The 27,209-nt window shown below is 46.0% G+C and overlaps 2 protein-coding genes across 2 annotated transcripts in view; one reads left to right on the forward strand and one right to left on the reverse strand.

Annotated features, from left to right (window-relative positions):
* Positions 1-7,695, reverse strand: part of FANCI (FA complementation group I) — a 27,784-nt gene extending 20,089 nt beyond the window's left edge. Inside the window, exons 1-11 of the mRNA XM_066635018.1 lie at positions 7,611-7,695; positions 6,878-6,950; positions 5,476-5,606; positions 5,208-5,364; positions 5,053-5,110; positions 4,823-4,864; positions 4,246-4,369; positions 3,389-3,474; positions 3,106-3,238; positions 1,745-1,837; positions 138-274 (exon numbers count right to left, since the gene is read on the reverse strand). Coding sequence (XP_066491115.1) covers positions 138-274; positions 1,745-1,837; positions 3,106-3,238; positions 3,389-3,474; positions 4,246-4,369; positions 4,823-4,864; positions 5,053-5,110; positions 5,208-5,364; positions 5,476-5,606; positions 6,878-6,950; positions 7,611-7,694 — 1,118 coding nt within the window. The 5' untranslated portion in view covers position 7,695. The remainder of the gene's footprint in view (positions 1-137; positions 275-1,744; positions 1,838-3,105; positions 3,239-3,388; positions 3,475-4,245; positions 4,370-4,822; positions 4,865-5,052; positions 5,111-5,207; positions 5,365-5,475; positions 5,607-6,877; positions 6,951-7,610) is intronic.
* Positions 7,696-9,519: 1,824 nt separating this feature from the next.
* Positions 9,520-25,717, forward strand: RLBP1 (retinaldehyde binding protein 1). The gene is made up of 8 exons (XM_066635302.1): positions 9,520-9,579; positions 17,452-17,487; positions 18,414-18,542; positions 20,691-20,895; positions 23,430-23,608; positions 24,076-24,234; positions 24,718-24,828; positions 25,559-25,717. Exons 1-8 carry the CDS (start codon positions 9,520-9,522, stop codon positions 25,715-25,717), a joined length of 1,038 nt encoding a protein of 345 aa, XP_066491399.1.
* The last annotated feature ends 1,492 nt before the right edge of the window (positions 25,718-27,209 follow it).

The raw sequence follows: 27,209 nt of genomic DNA on the forward strand, positions 1-27,209 counted from the left end.
TCCCCCCCCTTACCCAGTAGGAATGTCTGTGTCTGATAGTGACTTTGATAAAGTTGCACTTAGGCCAGTGCCTGGGAAAGGGAAGCAGGTAGATCTTCCATTAACAGTGCTCCATTCGGTAGGCTGCAGCCACTCACCTGTTTGCCACAACTTCTAAAATCATGGCAGAGATGTTATATTGCACAGGAGACAAATCCTGTAGAAATTTGGACCCTTGAATGAATTGGAGGTCCTTGAAGCTTCTCATAACTGAAGTTTTCAGAAAGTCAAACACCTAAACTAAACAAAACCCTAATTAACACAGTACTTGTAATGGCTGAGGGGCTGCACTCGGTAAACTCCTTTCTACCCCCAATTCAGTCTTACATGACAATAATCACTTCCACCTCCAAGACTAAACCAGATGGGGGTTGCCTTGGGCATCCTCCCACCCACCCACATGACAAGAGCCCATGCGATGTTTCTCAAATTGTGGGTTGGGACCCACTAGGTGGGTTGCGAGCCAATTTCAGGTGGGTCCCCATTCATTTCAATATTTTATTTTTAATATATTAGACTTGATGCTACCATGGTAAATGACTGCATTTGGGGAAATATTACAGACCTATACTTTTAACAAGCTACTATGTATATTCTTCTAACAATGATAGTCAATGGGACTTACTCCTGGGTAAGTGTGGGTAAGATTGCAGCCTAGGATGGTTAAAAATTTTCCTGCTTGATGATTTAACTTCCGGTCATGACATCACTTCTGGTGGGTCCTGACAGATTATCATTTTAAAAAGTGGGTCCCAGTGCTAAATGTGTGAGAACCACTGCCCTAAAGAATCCACTAATCCAGTGGTTCTCAAACTTTTAGAGCAGAGACCCACTTTTTAAAAAGACACTCTGTTGGGTCCCACCTAGCCTTACAAGACTTTAAAAAAAGGCAATCTAGAAAGAAATATTTTTATTTATAGGTATTTATTTGCAAAAAAAAAATCCATTTCTTGTAATGAGGCAGCCCTAATAAATAGGTTTAAGGGGCTTAGTTATGCAACCAAGACTTCAACTGTCACCAGTACCTGTCACTGACAGTAAAAAAACCAAACTCAAACAGTGATCTCCCTAATGTTTACACACGCTTGCAAACTGTAGGAGCTCAGCTCCTTGCAGTGCAGTTAGCAGCTACCTGACTTTTGAATAGCCTCAGCACTTGAGGCAATTAGTTACCTGATCCTTCCATCACCTGTGTTTTCATTGGAGGCTCTGTAGAACCTTCCAGAAATTGGGTCACAACCCACTTGGGTCCTGATCCACTGTTTGAAAAACACTGCACTAACTCATTTTGAGATAGAGAAAGGGAAATCCAAGGATTTTCACCCTAGATAATCCCACAGTTAGACCAAGTAAAGCATGAGCAAGTCAAAGAAGCTAGAAAGTTGTTGTAAGCTGTCCTGAGGGACTTTGGCAGGCAGGGCAAGATATAAGCCTTTTAAAATAAAAGAAAGGAAGGCCCATAGCCAGGGAGACAGACCAGGGACAGACTGCACTTGCTCCCAGTGTGGAAGGGATTGTCACTCCCGAATCGGCCTTTTCAGCCACACTGGACGCTGTTCCAGAACCACCATTCAGAGCGTGATACCATAGTCTTTCGAGACTGAAGGTTGCCAACTAACTAAAATAAAATACATTGAAAAGGATAACTCCTTGCACATATCTGTTCAACTCATGATGTAGCCAAGCTCTAGGAAGGAAGACATACCTGTTCTTCAAATCGGTGAATTCTGGCCACTGACAGCAGGACAGTTATACCGAAAGGACACAGGGCTTTGCCGGGACCTGCTTGTTGCTCAGACTAGGAAACATCAGGCAATTGCAGAGAGTTAGAGGATGGTAGAGGACTTGCATTTTCTTCTTAACTCCACATACGTAGCTTTGCAACTACATCACTGAACCTCTGCTTCATTATTTCACTTATTGCTGGAGTTCTCCCCTAGATTTAAACCTCCCCCTCTATGTCTGGGAGGAAGAAAGGAAGCAGCCGCCATTAGCACTCTGCCAAGGAGAAACAACTCACAGCGCAACCTCGTTCTTTGCTAACGCCAGCGCAGTAACCGTGTTTGCGATGATTCATGTGTAAGCAGTGCCAGCACAGGGCAGGGGAGGATGGAATGAAGTCAGGGAGGAGACATTTCTGGGTGGAAGGAGGGTGAAACGGGGCGGATCAGGCCCAGGAGAGGGGCAGGATCAGCAGAGGAGGTCTCCGCCACTTCCCATCCTTCTTCCTGGGCCTGGAGGTCTTACACAGGGCTTCTCAGACTTGTACAAGTGGATTAGCTAGCACAGATCAGAGTAGCCCACTTGGACAGGTTGAAGTGTTACTCAGGGTAAAGGAAAGACTTTTCTTTTTCTCTGAGGAGACCTCCAGCCTGCTCTGACACATTAGGATTGAGCTGCCCCTGTGTTAATGGCAGGTGAGCCTCCAGATTTTGCTCATCTTCTAAGACTCAAGGAAAAGAAAGGAGAAGAGTTCTACCTTACCACCTTCTCTATAGTCTAGGAGTGGAGGGGGAAGGAGTGTTGGTTCAAGACGGAAGAATGCTGAAGAGACAGAAGGAAAGTAGAACAGCGTGGGCAGCCAACCCTCCCTTGACTATCTGCAAGACTGAGCTAGTGCTCTCTTGAATTGGTACATATAGTACAGGCACAGAGGATGAACTGCAAAAGTTAAAATGGTACTTGCCATCACCCAGTTCTCCCCCGTGATCAAGAAAAGGTTAAAATTATCAGGCAGGATGTCAGGGAATTCAAAGATTGAGCTAAACAGCAAAAGCTGCCATCTGGCATCCCAAATCCCTATTAAATTAGGTCAGAATAGCATTCCACAGCACCAGCTGCAATCCTGGGCGTGCATTCTCTCAAAACTCTTGTTATTTTGGTTCTTTGTATTTGACTGATAGTAGTGAACCACCCTGAGCATGTTCCCATTGAAAGAAGGGGTAGAAATACTATAAACAGAAGCCACAAATTGGCACATATGCCTTTGGAGTGAGCAGACAAACCCAAACATTTTTGGCATGCCAACAATCAGCTCAATGTCACTTCACACACAACATACTGTACCTTCAAGTATTTAATTAGCTCTTTGCCTAAATCCTGATCCAGATTAATAGCCAACACGATGTGGAGAATGACTGTGCCTTCCACATGACGGAGCTGGTCCAAGGGCACTGTAGCTTCCTCGAGGTCCATTAACCTAAGAGAGGCAGCGGCACAAAGGTCACAAATATGGTTCCAGTCGCGATGGAGTGAGTATATCCTTACAGAAATCTACGCAACACATTCGCTAAAACCAAGAGTCTCGAAAAAGAAAATAAATACACTGCAGATATAAGAAGCAACTCACTCTGAATCTTTCTGCTCTTCTTTTTGCTTTTTATCCATCTCATTGAAAAAGTTGATTATCCCTTCCAAAATATTTTTCTTGCTACCCTGAAAGGTTACAACACAGGCCATAGAAATCACATTCCAGTATAAAATTATAAAAAGCATTCATACATAATAGCGTTGTTTTGAATACAGAGTATTCCAACACTTCACACAGATTCAGTAATCCTCACAATAGTCCTGAAAGGCAGGTCACTATCATGATAACCCTCTCTACACATACACACACACAAATATTAATGGGGAGGGCCCACTGGGGATGATGACAATAGTTTGCTTAAGGACACCTAGAGACTCAACAGTTTCCTACGAGGAACTTCTGGTTCACAGTTCAATCCCTTACCCGCTACACTAGCTCTCAAAGTTTGTTTCTCCTCTAATACCATGAATTCAGCCTGCACAAGAACGAGACTGTTCTCTTTGCAGTCTCTGCAGGCTGCAGAAAGCAGAACTAGACACCCATTTTACATGCATACAAGCCAATATAGAGTATATTAAGGAGTTACAAGCTGGTTTCATGAAACTGCCTTGCAATTCTAATATTGCAGCATTTCCCATTGCTAGCCACTACATGTAATCACCAGCAGGTGGTTTCTGGGGCAGTGATGCAAAGCTTGTGCAAGAGGCCCATTTGGGCAGATCAGATTTGCTTTGAAGCCAGCTGGACTGAAAGCGAGACTTGTCAAGTGAGACTGACATCTACAGGCTTGGAAGGGGTGGTTGAGCTCTGATCCATCCACAGGGTGTGCACAAACCAGTGACAGGGTACAAGTTTTGGAATCTAAGGAGCCTGGGCAGCTTCTCCTTCAGTATTACCTTTGTGGAAAGCAACAGCAGTTGATAAACTAATGGTGGGATTTCCTGGAGGTCTACCTTAAAGAACATCCTAAAGACCTTTTCCACCACAAACTGCAGCTCTTCTGTACTCAGTGGGATGTCTCTGCAGGGTAAACAAAAACACAGCCCAATCACTGCCCCTTAATTTGTGAGTTGGCACCATTCAGACTGCAACAGCACACTTAGAACTAGAGCTAGCAAAACACAGCCTCCCTTCACTTGGTCACTGGTGAAGCTCCCAATAGAGAGGCTTCCATTTCTTCTACAGTGTGCCAAACTTGACAGAGTCAGTCAAGGTACCAGGCATGGCTGTTTGGGGAAAATCCGGAGGAGGGGAGGAAGTATCACCCTCTCTTTCATTGGCTCTCCTTCCTGTTTCAGGCACTAGCTGCGAGGGGAGGAATGGGTTGCAAAACAGGGACTGCAGCATGACAAAATGCTTGGCCTTCTGGAACATTTTCCAAAAACCAAAGTTCCTAGCACAATCCCTCCCACCTCTGGAAAAATCGATGCCAAAAATCACACATGAAAAATGTGTAGAGATTGTAGAGGTTACCTGAACATGGAGGTGAGATGAATCACATACTGATGGTCCCACCTGCCCAAATAAAATTAATCAGAAAGTAATTTTTTCCTGTTTTCATGCCAGTGGAGAAAAGTAACTCATCTAGAATTCAAACTATTATTTTGCCCAAGAAAATAATTTGGCAACATAAATTAGAAGCCTCACATTCCAGGCTAATTTGACCAACAGAAGTGAACATGAGTTGCCGAAGTTGTATTTACCTGCTGGAGCACAGTGTATTGATCAGCTGTTTCTTGAACTCTTCCGCACTCAGTTCACCTGCAAGAGGGGGTGGGGAAAAAAATCACACAATACAAAGGCACTTGGGAGAACTTACCAGTAAAAGGAAGGAAAGAGGGGGAAAGGGCTAGATTACCTTTCCCATAAACCAAGCCTTCTTTCAATGTAGCAAGTGCAGTTAGGACTGTAGGAAATAACTCCAAAGATCTGCCACTAAGCAGGCTACCTCCTTTGATCGCTTCAACAAACAAAGTGGCCAAGTCAGCCAATGCAGGGCCTGGCAGTTGGTGCGCCTGATAAACGGGAAACAAGTTGTGACAGTTTGTACTGGGTGGGCTGTAGACAAAACAAGAAGGAAAGAAGTCACACAGGAAAACAGAAATGTGCTCTCAGATCATTCCCACCTCTAGCATCAGCAGCCTTATGATTTCAGATGCAACTTCCACATGCAGGTCCCCCGACTCCACCAAATGGACACAATGCTTGTAAACAGCGAGTCTCCTCACCACACCACTCTGCTGGGAGCAAGAGGACCCTAGAGAAAATATGGAAACCAAATAGAGAACATTACTGGGAGAAATACTTTTGAGTCAGTTCTTAAGCATCAGGGACCAGCTGGTGACCCAGGCTTTGCCAACATAATGCTTCTCTCCCAATACGTTTTCTGCCCTTCTCTTTGCAGACACCATATTTTATTCTGTTTAAACTAAACAGCTAAAATGTTTTGTGCAATTCAAAAGCTTGTATATGCTTTTATCAACGGCCCAATTAAAAAAATATTCCCTGGCCCATACTACCAGCCTCAACTGTTCACATCAAATCCATCAACATTTGATTATTAAAGAGATACTAAGATTAGGAAATGGGACTGCTCAGATTAAGACAGAAAGATTGTACTTGAAGCCCCTTCCCTCCCCATGTGTGTTGGCAACCTTCAGTCTCGAAAGACTATGGTATCGCGCTCTGAAAGGTGGTTCTGGAACAGCGTCTAGTGTGGCTGAAAAGGCCGATTCGGGAGTGACAGTCCCTTCCACATCGGGAGCAAGTGCAGTCTGTCCCTGGTCTGTCTCCCTGGCTATGGGCCTTCCTTCTTTGCCTCTTTGCCTCAGTCTGTTGGCCAAGTGTCTCTTCAAACTGGGAAAGGCCATGCTGCACAGCCTGCCTCCAAGCGGGCCGCTCAGAGGCCAGGGTTTCCCACCTGTTGAGGTCCACTCCTAAGGCCTTCAGATCCCTCTTGCAGATGTCCTTGACACATTCCCCATGACACATTCTGCAAACTGACTATATTATATAGGATGCAATTCAAAGCACACTTGCTTGGAAGCAAGCCCCATTTAACTCAATGGAACTTCTTTCTAAGCAAATATGTATGGCAGTTGAAGGCAACCTTTTCAGGCAAAGAGGGTGACATTCAGCAACGACATCCTCATGTCATCACTAAACATCCAGGTTGTCAAGCTCCCAGAAGTAGATGCACAGAGCTCAACTTGGCAGGCAATCTCCCATCCAATTTGCCACACACCAGATAGGGAATGGCAAAGCCTTCTGCCCAGGCTTGTGGAGTCCCTGCGCGCAGGTTCTGCCATGCCCTGCAGCAAACAGGGCAGGAGGCTTCACCTCCCAAGTCGAGCTTCGCGCGGGCCGGATGACTTTGGGTGGCAGGGCAGATTTGGCCTGAAGGCCATAGGTTGCTGAACCCTGATGTATGGGATTGGGCAGGTAGTTCCTTGCCTTATACAAACAACATTTATCTACACAGTTTAGCTGAAAATCAATGGATATACAATACAGGTTGTTGCCTAATACCTTTGAAGATTCCTCGAAGAAAAGCACCCATCTCTTTCCCTCTCAGAGCGTGCTTTGTAACCAGGTCACTCAGCTGCAGCAGAAAGGGGAAAAAAGTCACTTGTCATCATTTTAAATGCTTTTGTGGAAATGCTTGTGTAAGCAAGTACTCATTTCTATACAGCATTACCAAAGCACCCAAGTTTATACTGCCCATAACACAGCTGTGCAGTGCATTAGTGGTGACAAGAAGCAGCACACTCTGGTTACAAGGCTACTAACAGCGAGAGCACATAAATCAATACAATAAAGCAGGAGGTCTGGTCTAGAGGGTAGAGCCTCCATTTGCCTGAAGATTAACTCCACAAGGTCGCCAGTTCGAGGCCACCGGCACCGTGCGACCTTGAAGCAGCTGGCAAGCTGCAGCTGAGCTGTTCCATCTGCTCGGAGCGTGGGAGGATGGAGGCCAGAATGTTAAACCAGATTGGAGTGTAACACCTTGAATGTAGTGGTTCTTGAAAGAAAGAACCTTCTTTCAATTTGTAAAAATCCCTGCGTGGATTTAATAAGCCTGCCTCTGTAAATCGCCTTGAATAAAGACCAAGAAAGGCGGTATATAAATACTGTATATTATATTATTAAAGAGACATGATAAAGAGATAATGCAGTGTCCAGATGAAGGCCAGGAGTCATCAGCCCAAACAAGAAAGGGTCCCTTCTGCTAAATGCTTTTGAAACTACAGTACTAACTCACCTCATTTTCTTTCAGTTGCTGCAGACATGCCTGAAGTTGGTCTGTTTTTTCTTCTGCTGCTAAAGCCAGGATTTTCTGATCCATTGTAACCTCTGTTGCTTTTGTTTTTAAAAAATGCTCTGATCTACAAAACTGGCAAAAAAAAAAAAGTGTTTATGCTTAATACAAGCCTTCAGACTGTCTGTATTTACTGACAATCACTAGCAAACATGGAAACTAAGAGACTGTTTATATCATCAACAAAATCAAGTAGTAAGGATTTTCCTGTGCAACACCACTTAAAGTCGTAGATGGTAAGGTTGAATGCTTGTATGACGCCACCAGCCTTCTCCTTGCATGACAGTAAGGACCCTTCTCCTGAGCACAGTAATTTTCCATGCATATGGGCAGTATTTGTGTGCCTTGGGTAGGGAGGGGAGGGACTTAAACATGTATACCCCTCTCCCACAATCTAAAGTGGTAAAATCTAGGAAAATAATCTTTCACCACTTAGTTCTGCTTATTGTAAGAAAGAGAGCATTTTCTCCTCCAAATTTAGAATTTAAAATATGCAACAAATGGTACTTAAAACACAGTTGACCAGTGGTTCCCAAACTTTTTAGCACCAGGACCCACTTTTTTAAAAATGACAAGCTATCCGGATCCAGCTATGAGACAAAAAAAGTTTCACTTTACCAGTTACTCAAGCCTCTATTTTTATTCTTTTTACTACTAGGGGGGGGGGGGAGGAGACCACCTTCTGAAGTGTTTTTTGAGCTCCATGTTCACTGGATTTGGACCATTCTGGTGGCCTTGCATTCCCCTTTGTATGGTCTTTGATAATAGCCGAGACACATTTGCCTATTCTGAGTAAACACACATGTGCTACACCGTTTCTGTTTCCATAGGGCTCTATACATTTTCCCAGTTAGCTATCAGATCATCAGTTTCACAACCCACCGAAAATCAGGTCAGGACAGACTGGTGAGTCTGAGAACCCAGTTTGAGAACCGCTGCCCTACACGCAAGGTCCTTTTACAATAAAGCCTTCACTTGTAGAAACAAAACTCAGTACGCTTGACATTAGTGCATAGTTTAGTGGCAGAGTAAAACCAGTGGTGATTGGCACCCTTGGTGCAACATCCAACACACACACGCACCCCTTAATGGCAAAGGGGCGAGAGAAATTACTGTCCAACTGCAAAAAGCAGCTTTACTGGGAACAGCTTACATCTTGCAACATTTATAACAGCGAAACAGGATAAAAGTCAAGCAGCCAAGTCCTTGGGAAGGACTCAGAGTCTGGACAAACAAGACCTACACGACTGTCTGAAAATCTATGACTACTATTAACAATAATAATAATGGTAGTGATGATGATGATGATGATGAATGCCTTTCTACAGCCCTGCAGCAAGGGGTTGCAGCAACTGTGCTGACAACACCCAGCTGGGCAGACCAAGTGTCAGACGCAGCAGCAGGACAGCTTCTTATATGCACACTTCACATGCTCAGAGGCACCCTTTCCAGCTTCCACTCAAACACCCTCCCCTTCAGAACTGGCCCTGTGGTCAAACTCAGCAGCAGGGCAGCTCCTTAGGTGCACTCTTAACATGCCCAGAGACACCCTTCTCATCTGCCTCTCAAGCACCCTCCCCTTCAAAACAGGTTCCAGGGTCAGATTCAGCGCAGCTCCTTAGATGCACTCTTAACATGCTCAGAGGCACCCGTTTCAGCTTCCTCTCATGCCCCCTCACCGCCTAGCCCTGGAGGCGGCCGCGGCCCCCGCCCCGGCCGCCTCCCCCTCTGGTCCCCTCACCGGCCGCCGCCTCCCTTCTAAGCCTTCATCGCCCCTGAATCTCCCGCCAGGAAACCCGTAGGCGTTGCCCGGGCAACGGAGCTTTCCCGCGCAAGCCCCACTTCCGTTTCCATGGGCGACGGGGATGCCCCGCCCACCAGCAGAAGCGCCGGGGAGTTCTCCAGCATAGAGGTATGAAAAGTCTAGCGTGACGCGCCACGCGGCACTTCCGGGACTTCTAACTCCCTTCCTGCAGCAGTGCAGAGACTGACAGGCAGCACCGCAGCGGGGTCCCTCTGGTGGGGCAGCAGCAGCAGCGGCGTATAAAAATAATAATAATTATAAAAATAAAAATGATAAAAACAATAAGTATAACAATAATTATTATTATATCACTAATTAATTCTTTTAATTAAAGATATTAAGTTAATATTATTAATTAAGAAATATTAATTACTAATTAATCAGTAATAATGATTAATGATTATTAATCATTATTAATATTACTATTGATCATTATTAATAGTAATACTCATAAATATTAATGGTTAGTGATTATAATTATTTATTAATGATTTGAAATTAGTTTATTAATTAATTAGCAGTTGATTGATTGATTAGCAGTATTTATATACCATTTTCCAACAAAAAAGTTCAAAGCATTTTATAGACAAAATCAAATGCCGTTTTGAGTTTGGAAAAGTGGTGTAAAAATCCTTTAAATAAATAAATAAATAATGATAAAATAAATAATAAAAAATCCTTTAAATAAATAAATAAATAAATACTAATACTAATACTAATAATAATCCTTTAAATAAATAGATAAATGAATGAATGAATGAATGAATGAATGACGTCATTTCTCATTATCTGCCAGGATTATGTTCCTGGAAACCTTAATGGATAGCAAATTTGCAAATAACAAACCATCAATCCTATGGGATCAATGGAGTTAGGTACAACGGGTGCTATGGGGGAGACTGAGAGCCCAATCCTATCCAATTTCCTAGTGCCAGTGCAGCCATGCCAAAGGGGCGTGCATTGCATCCTGTGGTGGGCAGGCAGTCTCAGAGGCCTCCTTAAGATATGGGAACATTTGTTCCCTTACCTCCGGGCTGCATTGCAGCTGTACCAGTGCTGGAATGTTGGATAGGATTGGGCCCTCAGAAGACTCCAGCAGAGACCTTCAGGAAGCCAGCAGAGTGCAGCAGGAAGTGCTAGAAAGTTCTCTGAATGCTTCAGAGACCTTCTGGAAGCTGCGGGAACCTTCAGAATGGCACCTGCAACCAGTGCGGACCCCGTAAAAATGACCTCAGAAGCTTCCGCCAGCCATTTTAAGGGGCCCCTATAGTTTATAAGTGCTATTCTGTAGGTCCCTGCAAACCTCCCGAAGGTCTCTGCATACCAGACCACAAAACATGGGCGTGGAAAACATGAAGGTAGCAATTCTGCCCCTTGCATATAAGCAAATTCGCATATAAAGAGAACTGACTGTAATAGTAGTAGCAGCAGCAGCAGCAGCAGTAGCATAGCTGGAGGGGGGCGGAGCGCTCAGGCTGGCAAGTGGCCCCTCCCTTCAGAGCCATTCCCAGCAGGGGGAGCAAAACGGCTCTGTTTTGCTCCCCCCCCCGCTGGGAATGGCTCTGAAGGGAGGGGCCGCTTGCCAGCCTGAGCGCTCCACCCCCCCTCCAGCTACGCCACCAAGCAGCAGCAGTATATATACACCATTCTTCAACAAAACATTCAAAGCAGTTTACAAAGAAAATAAAATACTTAAAGAATTAAACAGGTCCCTGTCCCAAAAGGGCTCACAATCTAAAAGGGACGGAGTCTGGTCCGTGCTGCAAACCTGTTTTGCGGGGAGGAGAGTTTACCTAGAAAGCCAAGCAATCCTAACCTCCCTTCTTGAACCTGCAAGATGAGGCCTACAAAGCAGGGTTGCTGAAAACCGCTCTTGTCTTCAGAATGACTCCCATTTTTATAATACAGTATTTTAACAACTTGCTTCTGTACTTTGGAAGGCTGTCATCAGAACTGAGGCACAGTGACCTTTGACCCTAGACTGTAAAGTCACTGGATAGCCCAGTAAAGTATAAGCAGAGTACTAAGAATTATTTTAAAAGCCTTTTAGCCCAGAGATATTATAGCATAACACACAATGGAAGAGAGCTGCTTGATTTTAGAAACAAATGCTTAAAAGCTTAAAAGTATGGCTAGAGCATGAAAGGCACATAGAATAGTGAAAGCTGTTTTCATCTTAAAATCATAGTTAGTCTCACAGAAAAGCTGCTTGAAGAATAATTTAGAAGCTGTTTTCACAGATGCAGAGACCTTGGGCTTCAAAGGCTGTGATACACTTTAGAATTGGGAAAAGGGAGTTGCAACGAGGAAGATAAGACTCCTTCTTGGCAGAAGCACACGTCTGCCAAAGACATTACGACGCCAGGTGCCAAGGCTCACTTATGTTATTCTTCTAAGCTTTCAAAGGAAAAGACACATATATAGGTAAAATAGTCTTTGCCTTAAAGTATAACCAAAATATATGGGGACATGGTAGTTATTAGAAGTAAGTCTTAAAGAACCAAAATGCTTGGTTTTAGAAAAGCCTTAAAACTAGATAAAGGGTTTAACATTGCAAACATCCTTATCAGTTGGCAAGGATGTTTTTGGCAGACTGATATAGTCTGTTCCAGAACCACCTTTCAGAGTGCTATACCATAGTCTTTCGAGACTGAAGGTTGCCAACAACTATAGAGTCTAGCTAACCACAGACAGCTGCAGGAGACAAATTTAGAAGAAGAATACATTTAATTAGATAACGAGGAGCATCCTTAAGAATCAGTCTTTGTTTGAATTGCAACTGAAATGGAGAAATGAATGTTAGAGGGGGTTGGTGCAGGTTTGATTAGGAAGGTGCAGAGAGAGAGAGAGAGAGAGAGAGAGAGAGAGAGAGAGAGAGAGCAGTTTGCCTAGGAAATCTGAGTAACTTGTTTGAAGGTAAATGGGAGAAGGATTTCTTAAAAAGAAAATGTGATGCAGTGAAAGTTTGGCTTGTTTTATGTTAAAATATATGAAAAATCACAAGAAGCTGGCTGAAGCCTTAGCTCAAAGAGATTACACTTTAACAGGTGCTAGGGAACCACTAAAAGGGAAGAGGTCACTTATATACATATACATATAGTGGTATATAAATATATACCACTATTGTTGTGGGCATCCTTCAGTCTCGGAAGACTATGGTGTCACGCTCTGAATGGTGGTTCTGGAACAGAGTGTCCTCTCCAGTGCGCGAAGCCTGGGTAAAGTAGCTATGGAGGATAGACTGCTTCCCACGCAGCAAATCCCCCCTCTCCACGTCGCTGAAATGGTCCAATGGAAAGGCAATATGGTTGGTTCCAGCGGTGTCACAGGAGTTGCCAGAACGTGACTGTGTTCAGCCATGAACTGCCTCAGGGACTCCGGCTCCGGATTTGGCCTCGAGGTTGACTCCTGAAGCCTTTTCCGTAACTGGATGTAGCCACGAGGCAGTGGAGGTTTGGGATCAGAGTTTTCCTTCTCTCAGATGAGCTGCCTTCCCAGGCTGACGAGTCCCATCTACCCGGTGGCTGTTTAGTCGCCTCTTACAACAAGTACAGCCAAACTGAGGGCCTATTCTTATCCCCAGCCCCCAGGGGAATATACCACTATAGAGCCCTCAATACCAATGTACTCAAAGCAACTGGTCACAAATAGAATTAAGACATAGATATGTGGTATAAAGGTTAAGGACCAGCGTTCAGACGGGGTCCATGCTTTGGACATGAGTCCCGTGGACCAATTGTATACGATTCAATAAAAGCCTGTGAACCTTCATCCCTGTGTACCGAGTGGTTCTGAGTTGCTTATCTGAGTTGCTGATTTGCCTTGCAACACAACCACTCCGCCTCAGCCCCCTGTCCCCCACTTGCAAAATAGGAATGAGGTCTGTGCAGCGGTTCTCAAACTTTTTAAGCACCGGAACCCACTTTTTAGAATGACAATCTGTGCGGACCCACCAGAAATGAGGTCATTGACCTGGACGTGATGTCATGGCTGAAAGTGACATCATTCATTTAGGCTTCAAACCTAAGCCGCGACCAGCCAAAGGTCCCATTACACAGCGCACTCGTGCTGTTATTTTGCATAGCTCGGAAGGCAAAGCAGAATGCAGACTTGGATCCTTCTCCAACCACACTTTCCAGCGTCCCATCTTCCCACCTATTCAGGGCAGAGCACCAGGCCTCTCTCCCACCAGGAGCCCTGCCCAGCAGCTCTGTACTCTGTATTTTCAGCTCTGTATTTTCAATGGTGACTGAACTTGGAGCTATGTGATCCACCTGAAATTGGCTCACAGCCCACCTACTGGGTCCCCACCCACAGTTTGACAAACTCTGCTGCATGAAGGCATCGGAATTAGCAATGGCAAGGCAATTGTTTTAACTGTAAAAATCAATATCTATTTACACAAAACAAGATCCAAGTTAGAAAGAGCATGAACCCCTCTTTGCTGCTCCCTTCTGTACACTGACCTGGACGGATCGATGACATAGCAGCTATAACAAGCATTGCATGTTTCTGGCTGCAATCCTAACCACACTTTCCTGAGAGTAAGCCCCATAGAACAAAATAGGACTTACTTCTGAGTAGACCTGGTTAGGATTGTGTCGGCCACACTGCAATTCAATATTGGCATCCTGAATGCCAGGCACATGAGCACATCCCATTAGCAAAACCAGGGACCCTTGCCTTGACCTCATCCAACCTCTATCAGTATAACAATGTCCTCGCTTTGCATGTCATTTCCATAACACTCTCCAGTAGCTTTCAAATCTGCAGGTTAACCCATGAGTGAACTCAAACAAAGGGACCATTCAAATTTCCAGGAAGGAGCAAGTTGGACTTTCTCTCCTGTACCTTTATTCTCATGTGCCTGGGATCATTTTGTACAAAACACCATAAACACCCAGCAGAAAGGGAAAGCCTTTGTTCCAGGAGGCCATTTAAGGTGTGTGCAGGAAGAGGAGATTAACCTAAGTGGCCTCTTGGTTGCAAACACATAGCAGTTGGGTTGTTTTGGTTATTAACTGTTCATGGACAGGAGCCAAAACAGAAGAAAAGTCCAAGGGGGGGGGGTGTCATGACAGATCTTGGCCTTACCTCTCAAACGCATTATGATCATCATCCCCAAATACCCTCCAACATTTCCCTGCTGAAAAAAAAACAGGGACGCGCTGTAACTTACCTGTCCAAATTCAAAGTTCCATAGTCATGAGGACAACCTGCTTGGAGCACATCTATAATGGAGATCTGAAACTGGTTTCCTAGTTACACCTTTTTCCAAAATAACATGGGAACTACAATTCTAGAATGATGCTGAGAATTCTGTATTAGGGATCAGAAAAAAAGGGGTTACCCAGGACTGAGCAATCCTCCAATATGATTCCTCCTTGCCACTGAGGGGAGGTGTGCATGATAGTTAGTTGTGTGCACGCACTTCCTCTCCCCGCATTCAGGAAATGTGCCATGCCTTCCTATGGGTCCCCAGGCCAGCAGGCAGTGGCTGGATAACAGTTTGGTTATTGGGCCTTTTTAGGCTTGATTCCTCAGCAGTTACCACTGCCTTTGTCTGCTGGCTTGCCAAGCTCCTGGGATCATTCTCTAGTTCAGGGGTCTCTAAACCCCAGCCCAGGGGCCATATGTGGCCCGCAGAGAGCCTCTATCTGGCCCGCGGCCAGCCTCTGATCCCCTGAGAGCCTCTGGCCCAGTTGACCACACACAACCAGAGTTGTGCTTGTGGGGTGGGGGAATGGGGGTTCATTTAAGTGTGTGTGCTTTATTTCTTGGGCTGTGTTGGTGCTGGGAGAAATCCTGGACATTTGAGCCCATTCATTCATTCATTTCAGTCATTCATCTAAGTTCCATCTCTAATGTATTTATTTAAATCTTATATTTAATTTTTTTTTCCCTGCCCTCAACACCATGCCAGATATTTGATGCGGCCCTTCGGCCAAAAAGTTTAGAGACCCCTGCTAGTTGAAAGAGACCTGAGAGGCAGCTGAATCTCCAATCACTGCCGTCAACAAGGGCCAGCCCAGAGCCGGCTTTTAGGCAACTGGAGAAATTTTGTGCATTTGGGCACCACACACTGCCCTTCTGCCTATTGCTGCTTCCAGTTGGTCCAAAATTGGGTCCCTTTGGAAGCAGCTCCTGCTTATGCATGCCACCCCATAGATCTACCCTCAGTACCCCTTACAACAAGCTTGCAAAGGAGGCTAGCACCTATTTTCTGCCTTTCTTTCACCCCATCCCTATGGCACCTCCCTTCTCACTGCTCTCTGCCATAGAAGCAGTGATGGGTATGATGGCTGAGGCCATAGAGATGCTTTTTACAGTCTGTGGAGGCTCATAGCCCACTTTCCACTCCCCTCTGCAACTGTTTCCCAAAGCCTTCCGTTCCAACCTTGTGTTACACTAATGAGCATGGCCCAGTTACACAATAAGAAGCTTTTATACTTGGCTAATCGGTCCCAGAATTCTGTCGGCTTCCCTGCCATGCGCTTCTGCAAGCCAAAGGGCCATTTGCACTCTCTTTCAAGCCCCCCCATCTGTCTTTTGTAATTTTTTAATGGGGGTCCTTGCCTATTTGTACTGACCTAATTAAAACACTGTTACAACCAATGCCTTGTGATGGTCTAATCTCAGTCTGGTGACTGCACAAAGCTTTTGCTGGGTTTGTCCTTGTTCCATTCTGGCCTTCATTGATTCTTCACTGCCTGCGCGTGGAAGTCTTTTTGCCGCTGGAACTCTTCAAAACTCTGCACTGACTTTTCTGGACGTCTCGGGCTTCTCTGGTGAGTGCTTGAGACTCTATTCAGATCAGATTGCCGAGACTCTGGCAGGACCACCTGTTTCCAAGGCTTTTTCTACTTTGTTCGAACAACTTCAGATGGTAAATGTGTTGACATCTCATTGTAACAGACAGGTCTAGCAGCCAGTTGCTATGCCTGTTTACTCAGAAATAAGTAGCACCAAATTAAATAGGATTTCTTATCCAACACAAATGGTCTTGCAACCGATCTTTAGGACTTCAGATTGCTAGGGATGCAAGTTGTCTCAGTCATGTTAAATGCATATATTAGGTGGGAGATATATGCAGAGATGACTACTGAGAAAAAATTGGAAACAGGGTGGCCAAAAGTTCATAGCCCCTAGACCCATTTCACAGATCTGCTAGATTTCTTGCATTTCCCCCTCTGTACCCATTTCTATAAGAGGTGGATGAAGATAGCACTTTTTCAGGAACTGGATGAGGTGGACTGCAGCCTGCGAAGACTGTTAGTCTTTCAGGTGCCACAAAACTCCATCTCTGTCCTCTGTTGGAACTTCTGAGTCAGCGATCTAAGGATGACCGTCTTGACTGTCCCACTTGTTTAGTTACTCATTTACTCCCAAGTAAGTGTGTGTAGGAATGCCACATCCATCTCATGAGTAACTTTCTATCTAGCAGGAGGAATTTGCAGGTTTGGGGGGCCGTTTTTCCATAGGTTAGTCTTTGGGAATCCTTGGACAGATGGAATTAAGTGATTGGATTAATTACATTCTGAATGAGGATGTGGCAGAAACTCCTCTGAGAGCAAACCTTATAGCCCTCTTATAAAGTGTCTCTTCAGGGCGACTGGGCTCCAAGGAAGGCTTAGAAAAACCCTGGCTAACTGGTTAAGAGGCACTTTTCAAAGTGGGTGCTCCTCTTTTATTTAGCTGGGGGAGAGTAACTGGCCCACCTCACCCCAGCAGTGCCTTTTCTAGTGGCTGTCTGCTGGTGTTGCATCTTTTTAGATTGTGAGCCCTTTTGGGACAGGGAGCCATTAGATATTTGATTTTCTCTGTAAACCGCTTTGTGAACCTTTTGTTGAAAAGCGGTATATAAATACTGTTGTTGTTGTTGTTGTTGTTGTTGTTGTTAGAAAAAGCAGACCTGCCAACCCTCGAGGCAGTATGGTCTCTTGCTGGTGTTAACTTAAGATTCTCCATCATCTCTTTCAGTGCTTGGGTGGACTAAGAAAGAGCATGACTTCAGTGGTGAGTATCAAACCTGCTCTGCTCTGTTAACTCCCCTACCTTGGTTATGCTCAGGTTTGCAAGAAGAGCCTTGCTGGATCAGATAAAGAGCCCACTTTATTCTGCAACTTGATTTTCCCGTGTTGATGATGTCCAACCAGATGCCTCCGGGAAGCTTAGAAGCAGGGCACAGATGTAATCTTTCTAGGCAGTAAGCATGTGGGCAGGGCTATGTCATGGTTCATTTCACACTTCACATAACGCCTTGCTTTTCAGGCACTTAAGAAAAAATAAATCACTGTATTCATCTTCTCCCTCCTACTGTTGCCTCCCGCAAGTGATATTCCATGGTATACGGCCTCTGAATTTGGCGGTTCTATAATAACCGCCATAATAGCCATAATAGTGAATTGCCACTGTTTGAATCCTCTCTCAGGCACAAAGCTCATGTGTACATGGAGTACATGTTGTGTGGCTTGAGACCAACCCCCCCTCGCACTCTACCCTAAAATACCTTACAGGGTTGTTGTGAAGATAAAAGGTGGAGACCATATACACTGCAGTGAGCAGTGGAGAGATACTACCTCAGTGCCTTGTGGGAGAATTAAAATGCAACTTCAGCCACATCAGTAATGACAGGAGCACCAAGCAGGATTTTTTTTTCCTTTTCAAAAAGGAGTCCCAGTGCATGCACCAGAACAGGGATGGGGCCCCCTGATGTTTGCCCAAGAGTTCTGCGTGCTGGCGCCCCCCCCCTCCCAAGTTCAGGTGGGCATTCTTAGGGATAGAATGCCCACCTGGACTTGGGAGGTGGCACCAGCATGCAGCACTCTTGGGCAAACATCAGGGGGTCCCATCCCTGCTCTGGTGCATGCACTGGGACTCCTTTTTGAAAAGGAAAAAAAAAACATCCTGCTTTTCACTCTTATCCTCTTATCACTCCCCAGGCTGGCACATTCAGAATTGTTTCTGAGGAGGAGCAGGCTTTGCGTGCCAGACTCGAGCGGCTCACCACTAAGGACCACGGCCCCGTCTTTGGGAAGTGTGAGAAGATTCCCGCACTGACGCTGCAAAAGGTGAGAGGAACCAAACAGGTGGCTGGGCCAGGAGAGAGGCCAGGTCCGAAATGTGTCCAAGGGCTCCAAAATGACCCAAGACCTATTGTTCAAACAGCATCCCTTTTCTCATTTGACATGGAGCACCCAAAACAGCAGAGAACCACAAAGGGTTATAGGAACAGAAAAAGAGCTCAGCTGGATACGGGCAGTCCTGGGTGGGGGTCGGGGTGGGCAATTCATTGGAAAACTGGAAGTAGTGTTTGGCAGCCCTCTGGAGACCTCAGAAGGCCTTTAGAGGACCAGGAGACATTGTGCGAGGCGCCATCATACAGATAAGTCTCCTCTGGGGGGGGGGAAGGGCATTTTGTAGTCCTGTGCCCCCAGGCAGCACAGGGGCCAAATCCACAACTGCAGCTGGATCAGACTCAAGAATTCCTTTAGCGTAACATGTTTTCCCACAATGGCTGAACAAATGCCTCTAGAAAGAAGGCGTCCTCCCTCCCTCCCTCCCTCCCTCCCTCCCTGAAACCGTCATTCATAGGCATACCGCAACTATCTAGGGGTAGCAGACAGCTTTCTTGGCTAGTGGTAGCCAGTAATGTGCAGTGATAGCCAGTGATGTCTTTCCTACTCCCTGACATTGTCTAATCAGCTAGAGACCATCATCACATCACCCAGCAACTAATGCCATAGCCTAATGAGGCACTGTGTATTTCCTGCTAATCATTTACACTGGATGAGCCCTGGTTCCAGCCTTTTGAAAGAGGGAGAAAACTGTCAGCCCATATCAGGGAACAGCGGTGAGCAGAAATAATACCCCTGGCTGGCGCCCTGCCAAGCAAACAACCCCTTGAACCTGGAGTTGGCCCTGGGCACACTGGACCCCATTTTCCCAGAGCAAGCCTTTCCATCCTTCTGCTTTATTGCTTCTGTTGTCAGCTGCCTTGAGCACTTTCCTAAAGAGAGGGGAAAGTGCAAGGTCCTAATCCAGCCATTTTCAACCACTGTGCCGTGGCACACTGGTGTGCCACGAATGGTCTGCAGGTGTGCCACAGGAGTTTGGGGGAGGGTCATTTATAAGTAGGGTCACTGGGGGATGTGAACATCCCCCCCAACAGCATGGTGTGCCCTTGTCAATTGTCAAAAAACCGACAGTGTGCCTTGACAGTTTTAGTACCTTAGCAGTGTGCTATGAGACAAGAAAAGTTGAAAATCACTGTCCTAATCTGTTAATAAATAATATACTGTATGCCCAACCTGAAGACTGAAGTGGTCCACAGTCCACGTTACTCTGTTTTGCTCCCACTGCCAGTAATGGCTCCAAAGGGGGGGGGGGTGCTGCTTGCACTGCACATTCCGGCGCCTGCAAACTTACTCTAGCTACACCACTGACTGTACCAAACCATCCGTGGCCGCTAGATGCCACCAAACCACCAAGCAAAAGCAAGGAGAGCAGCCGGTTCTGGGTGATCCAGCAAATTCTCTGTATCTGTGAAGCCGGTGACAGGGTGCCGCAGGCTGAACCCTCAGGTGCTTCGACACTGAGCACTGCAGAGCCCCTGCATTTCTACAAAAAGCTGGGTGCTGAATAGACAGGGTGGTTTGTTTCACGAGGCAATTCATTTATGGCTTAGGTTCCCTACCAAAAATACAGCAATGAAAATTCCTGTGGGCAAGGTCCTGTGTATGTTTGCTGAGACCTATGTCCCTTTCTGTGCAATGAAGTATAGGGCTAAGGGGAGTCTGTCAGGCTGTTTCCCCTACATGTGTTCCTTGACTGACCCCCCCCCCCAAAACAAGCTGTACGCTGAGGAGAGGAAAAGATATGGACACAGTTTGCTGTGCATTTTCCCCCTCCATACCTAATAACATGTCGGGGGGGGGGGGATGTGATTTTGGATGTGGACCCTGGCAAGTAGAAAGTCTGGACTCTCTCTTCTCCCATCCCATGGCCAAGATCAAAATTGCATACCTCCCCCTTGCAGCTGCTTTTAAAAGAGGAACATTTCACTTCTTATCCCTTAGTTTAACCTACCTCACAGGGCTCTTGTGCGAATAAGGGTATGTCTGTGAGTACATGCACATGGCCTGAGCTCTCTGGAGAAAAGTGCAGGGTTAGAATGTAATAAAATAAATTGCAGCCTCCACTTCCCCTCTTCCCCTCAGGCCAAGGATGAGCTGAATGAGACCCCAGAGAAGCGGGAATTGGCTGTGAAAGAGCTGCAGGAACTGGTGCAAGAGAAAGCCAAGGGGGGAGAGGACATCTGCAAGGCCGTGGCTGAGAAAGTGAAGGACGAGGACAGGGCCTTCTTCCTTCGCTTCATCCGTGCCCGCAAATTTGATGTCAACAGGGCTTATGAGCTGATCAAAGGTGGGAATTTCAGGTGCTAACCTCCTGCACTTGGCCACCTGCTTCCAGGCCAATCTTCTTATTTATTTATTGCATTATATTTATTTTTCACATTTTTATAACCCCCCTTCCGCCAAAGAGTTCAGGATAGTGTACGTTGTTCTTTCCCTCCTTTTGTCTTCACAACAACCCTGTGCCGCAGGTGAGGCTGGGAGATAGCACTAAGGTGACCCAGGAAGTTTCATGGCTGGGTGCGGATTTGAACCTGGTTCTTCCAGCTGCAAGACCACTGCACTATCCTGGCTGAAATGTCCTTTTTATACCAATGACTTGCACTTTAAGGGACAGGATGCAACAGAAAGAAAGGAACAGAGAGGGGGAAGGGGAAAGCCGCAAATTCAAATATTGACTCTCATCATGAAGTGACAGCACAGCCACTGATGGAGAAGGTCTGAGGAGGAACCAACTAGCAAGTGGGCTTCCCCGAGATCATGGAGGGAACCTTGCTGCCTCGCCTCCTGGACCAGGACTGGGGAGACTCAAGTTCAAAATCTTCACAAAGCTTACCATACTTGGGCCCAGTTGAGTGACTAGGGTTTGTGTCACCTCTGCAGGAAGCCAGCATGTCACCCCCATGATGGACCTCCTCCCAAGAAGTGGGCATGGTGACACATATCTCCCCACCCCCACCCCTGCTTGTTTTTTTGTTTATAACTTTTGGTAGAGTATTCTATCAAATACTTTAATATCAAACTTTTGGTATTCAACGTGGTTTGAGTTCTGCATGGAATAACACGCTGAATTATACACAACACTATGGTTTGATTTCTAACGATCACAATTTTAATAATTTTGGCCAGTAGTGGTGTCACTCCCTCATGCGTGTCACTCAGTGCATCCCACACCCCCCTAGTGATGCCACTGTTTGGGCCAGTCATTTTTCTCAGCCTCTCCCACCTCATAGGGCTATTGTGAGGTTAAAAACAGAGGAAATGTGCCATTTATCCTGCCCAGAACTTTTTAGGAAGAAGGATGGAATAAAAGAATCAATAAATGTGGTGGGGAACGGCCAGATATTAATCACAAAAATGTGAAAGAGTCACTATAACTTGTGAACCAAACCACATTTACAGCCCAATCCTAGGCATGTCTACTCAGAAGTAAGTCCCATTAGAGTCAATGGTGCTTACTCTCAGAAAATGTGGATAAGATTGGGTTGTTCCTCAATTTGGCTGCAACCCTCACCACACTTTCCTGAGAGTAAGCCCCATTGAACAAAATAGGACTTACTTCTGAGTAGACCTGATTAGGATTGTGCCCTTAGCTGTGCTGCAGAAGGCGCTTGGAGATGTGGCTGGCCAGGGCCCGGGGCCCACCTAAATCCTCCCCACCCTGTTCTTCTGGTACCTGCAATACCAGGCTGCACATGAATGGATTTAACAGAGCATGGAAGTAACGGAATGGTGCACACTTCCTGTGGAAACAGCCTGTTCCCGGGGGGGGGGGGATCTGGAGCGAACCGTAACTGCGCCATCATCACAAGGGATCCTGTAATTCTTTTGAATTGAATTATTGGTCCCGGAACAGTCTGAAACAGTGGCATCACTAGGAGTTGCGTGGGGGGGGGGTTTGCGGGCCGCACTGAGCGATGCTCATGGGAGGGTGACACCACTACTGGCCAAAAAATTTTAAATTGTGGCATTTTTGAATAATACCATTATTTTATATCTCAATCAATGCATAATTTCATGCAGAGTGGAATGAAATAAACTATGTTGAAATATCTGCATTCTAGCTAAAGTTATAACCTAAAAACCCAGTGGGGGTGGAGCAATGGTACTTCACCACACCCACCACCCGAGACATTGCCCAGCCTAGAAGGAGGGCATGGGTGGAAGTCCCTCATAGGGGTGACATGCTGGCCTCCCGCACTGGGTGACGCAAACCCTAGTGGCTCCACTGGTCTGAAATGGCCCTGATTGGGCAAGGAGCCCTTTGGGAGCTTTTGCAAGAACATACAGAACCCACCCTATCTAAACTAAGGCTTGTTTCAGTGATTAAGAAGTTGATTAAACCTCCTGCCTTTCCACCAATTCATCTGTTAATTAACTGATTGAAATGAAATGCATTTTCCTAGTGCAGAACCTTCCACGATATCAGGCAGCTTCTGAGCTACTGAGGAAGGTGAGAGACGCACCATTAACCAGAAAAAGGCACTTCCTCATATTTTCCCTCATGCTAGCGCCACGACGCCAACGCACACTTCCAAGCACCAGGACGTCATCAATTAATGCATGCCTCTGCCTTCAGAATGTTGCCAATTAAATGTGCCCACTCTAATTAAAATTGGACCCACCTCATTGGTTAGAGTTTCGAATGGAGTCCTCTGCTAACTTCACCTTGTAGCTCTGATCCCAGTCCTCCTCCTTCAGCCTCCCTGCCCCAACATTTTCAGTCTTTAATTTGATTTCCTGTGCAGGCTGCCAGTCTACTGCCTGGCAGGTTCCATCTCTCTTCCCAGTCTGAGCATTCTGTCTCCCTTTTCCTTATTCCAGGCTATGTCGGTTTCCGTCAGCAGTATCCAGAGCTGTTTGAAAACTTGTCACCTGAGGCTGTGCGCAGTACCATTGAGGCTGGCTACCCGGGCATCTTGTCCAATAGGGACAAATATGGACGGGTGGTGCTGCTGTTTAACATCGAAAACTGGGACTATGAGGAGATCACCTTTGATGAGGTCAGCACTCATCAGACAGTACAGCCAAAGTCTTATTTACTCTGCTACATGTATATTAGTTTTATTCCACCTCTGTTGGTTTTATTCAGCCATTATGGCTTCACCCAAGGAATCCTGGGGACTGAAGGAGCAGAACACTGTGTGGGCTCTACCTGTCCCTGATACCAGCTGAGCCAGGGGGCAGTGTCTCAAGGGCTCTTGGCACTCGCAGCTAATTAATATATAGGACATATATGTCCTTGTGTGTTGTAGCTGCCTATAAGTATGGATTAAGCACTGAAAAAGAAGGAGCGTGAACAAAGGAATTGAAGGGGACACTAATCTATCTTCCAATTTTTTAGATCAGCCCAGGGATTGAAAGGGTGAGGTGGGACCAGGGCTGCATTACAAGCTGGCTCCAGGCTCAGATAAACTATTCTTAGGCAGAGTTTGGGACAGACCCTGCTTTTATTCCTTTTTCCCCACAGATCCTCCGTGCCTATTGTGTGATCTTGGAGAAACTGTTAGAGAATGAGGAGACTCAGATCAATGGCTTCTGCATCATTGAAAATTTCAAGGGCTTCACCATGCAGCAGGCCTCCGGCATCAAACCTTCTGAGCTGAAGAAAATGGTTGACATGCTGCAGGTGGGACTATCTGTGCCCAAGAAACAGTGGGTTCAAGAGTTTGTCACAGGAAGAAGAGTACTTGAGATATGAGAGAAGGGAGGGGCATAGCTAATGGGAGAGACTTGGTTTGCATGCAGAAGGTGGACCAGAGAAAAAAATTTCTGCCTGAAACCCTGGAGAGCCACTGCCAGGTCAGTGATGGCAATAGTGACCAATGGTCTGAGCTGCCAATAAGGTAGCTTCAACAGAAAAAACAGTGATTGCTGTTAACATGAGGTGTATATGTCTGCCCTAGGTGGGAAAGTCACACAGTATAATGAAAGCACACTAATCTCTAATGCCTACCAGAGAGGGCAGGGGAGTGCTCTGCCCTTGTGATCATTTTTTCCTCCTGCAGCATTCCCCCCCCCACGAGGGTTTTATTCCTGTGAGCTTCCAGACCCATCTTTACAAAGGGAATCCAGTACACTGTGTAACCTTTTGTGCATTTGGTATGCCTAGGATTCTTTCCCAGCTCGGTTCAAGGCCGTCCACTTCATCCATCAGCCTTGGTACTTCACCACGACCTACAATGTGGTCAAGCCTTTCCTGAAGAACAAACTGCTGGAAAGGGTGAGCATGCTGTGGAAAGGGTGTGCAACAGTAGAAAGGGCTATTAAAAGTCAAAGGGTTCAACCATCTTGAGCCAAAATGAGATGTTAGGGAAGGCACATGTCTGCTGCTGAAAACAGAAGCCCTGTGTCATCACCACTTTCACCCTCTCTTCCACATAAGGTCTAACATAATGTCACCACCAGGCCGCAAACTTTCCAAGTGATGGCCTCTGGTTGCCACTTGGGACAGGCGGAGAAAAAACCCAGACCAAAATGTTGATTTCACATCACATTTACTTGTTTGAGAAACGACGACCAAACTAGACATAACTTTAATCGTATTGTTGCCTTTTTGTTTTTGGAATGGCACACGTGGAGGCAGCAATTTAGATCAAGATAATACTTTAGCAGGGTTGGGGGTGCTTTAACCTTACCCCCACTGCACTCCTGACCCATAGTGGGCCCTCCCCGGAGAAAAGAGGCCTTCTTCTGGAAGCTTCAGTTTAGGGCACATGGGTTAAAAAAATCACCTACCACAGGATGTTGGTGGTGTCTGCTAGGAGCGACAGTAACAAGATTTTACACTTTGTTCAAAATAGGAATGGAAATGAACAGGGAAAACAAATGAGAATAAAAGTTTAAGTTATATTTCTGTTTTTGTACACAATGAGACAGCATGCCAGAAGGACCAAGGAAAGTGCTGTCAAATGGTCCCCCCTCTCTGTTCACCTCCTTCTCTTTGCACCCAGGTGTTCGTGCACGGTGATGAACTTGAAACCTTCTATCAGGAGATTGATGCCAATATCCTGCCACTGAATTTTGGGGGCAACCTGCCAAAATATAACGGCAAGGACACTGCCGACAAGCTTTTTGGGCCCCGCGTTGATGCCGAAGACACAGCCCTTTAAAACAAAAGTTCCCAGCAGCCCAGTGTAGCGGGTAGGGTGGCCATCAAACCCAGTCTTCTGTTCATGTAGCATTGGTTGGAAATATGCATTGCGATCATAATCTTTGGGTGCAGGTCTTCACATGTTCCTCACTCCATGAATCACCAGACAGGCAACAAAACACTTCTCAGGAAGAAAATTTTCTCCTTTGACTCTTCCCCCCTCCCCCAATGAGAAAGCAAGAGAGTGAGAGGTGCCTATTGGGGGCTAAGACCAATAGAGACTGCTGGCTCCATTCATCCTGGACTCCACTGTCCCTGTCCGTCTAGCACAAAAACAGACAAGTGCCTTTTCTGATGTCTAACTGGTTTGGCCTTATGAACAACAGGGGCAATGAAGAAGTGCATGTCCACCCATGATTGTGTGTGTTCTCCTAATGGAAAGACAGAAGGGGGGCAGAAAGACAAAACTGCAGGTGCCACATCTTTGCCGTGTCGTGAATGGCACAGCCAGAACCCATCAGCACAGGAATCGCTCAAGCCAAGGGGTACTTTCAGTATAATACACCAAGAAATAAAAAGCCTTCAGACAATAGAGATGCTTTGGCTCTGGTTTGCAATTGTAGCTGATGAAAACCCCAATCATCTAGTACCAGACATGGGTGCTGTTTGTGCTAAGAGGGGAAAGTGTCAGAGGAGCTGAATTCTGCATGTACATGCATCCTCCTAAATCCATGGGGGAAGCCACCTCCCATCCACTAATACAAAAACCACAGATAAAGGGGGCCCTATATGGAGAAGTATGACTTCTTTGTGCTCACCTGCACCCATTATCTTTGTTTAACTTATCCTGGTGCCAAGCAGGCCTGTGTCTTCCTTTTACTGAATGCTAAAACAAGAATGCAAGAGGCAGGCAGCCTGCACTAGAGAGAGAGAGAGAGAGAGAGAGAGAGAGAGAGAGAGAGATTTGTTAACAAGAAGCAGAATTGCCCTGCTTCCTGTTAATATTGTTATTATTTTGTGTGTTGCTGCAAAACAGCTCCAAGGGCAAGTGGAAGGGCATATTGTGGTGCCTGAAATACTTATAGCACTGCCACCCCTAGCAATGCTACTGGGCCAGTAGCATATCATGCTGCTAGGACAGCCGGGCTTTGTTGACCTCATTGGCCATCTCTGCACTGTCCCACTCAGCCCCCACTGCCTTCCACAACTTGGCCCCGGCCTTCTCAGCTGACCCCCAGTTAGAGGAACACAGCTCTCTAGCATCTGCCCTATTGACTTTCCCTCCAGTCCATTATTTTTTCCCCCTCACCCTTCTCCCCACTTTCCAGCCAGAGCAAATCAAGAGTAGGTGTGTCTGCCCTGAGTGTACCCACTGCAATGTTAAACTTGAGGGTGTGCAGGGTAAGGAGTAGCAAAGAAATAAAGCAAACCATGAATATATATACACTCAGAAAGTGTCCGTGTGTCACTAGTGGCATGTGTGCCGCAGGTTAGCACTCCTAGAGTAGACA

This window comes from Tiliqua scincoides, chromosome 8, assembly GCF_035046505.1.
Source record: "Tiliqua scincoides isolate rTilSci1 chromosome 8, rTilSci1.hap2, whole genome shotgun sequence".
In the NCBI taxonomy this organism is placed as follows: domain Eukaryota; kingdom Metazoa; phylum Chordata; class Lepidosauria; order Squamata; family Scincidae; genus Tiliqua; species Tiliqua scincoides.

Excerpts from the sequence above, each read along its gene's own strand:
- RLBP1 (XM_066635302.1), top strand. The coding sequence starts at position 9,520 with ATGGGCGACGGGGATGCCCCGCCCACCAGCAGAAGCGCCGGGGAGTTC. Across the intron at positions 17,488-18,413 it reads GAAAGAGCATGACTTCAGTG|GCTGGCACATTCAGAATTGT; the intron begins GTGAGTATCAAA and ends ATCACTCCCCAG. Across the intron at positions 20,896-23,429 it reads GGCTTATGAGCTGATCAAAG|GCTATGTCGGTTTCCGTCAG; the intron begins GTGGGAATTTCA and ends TCCTTATTCCAG.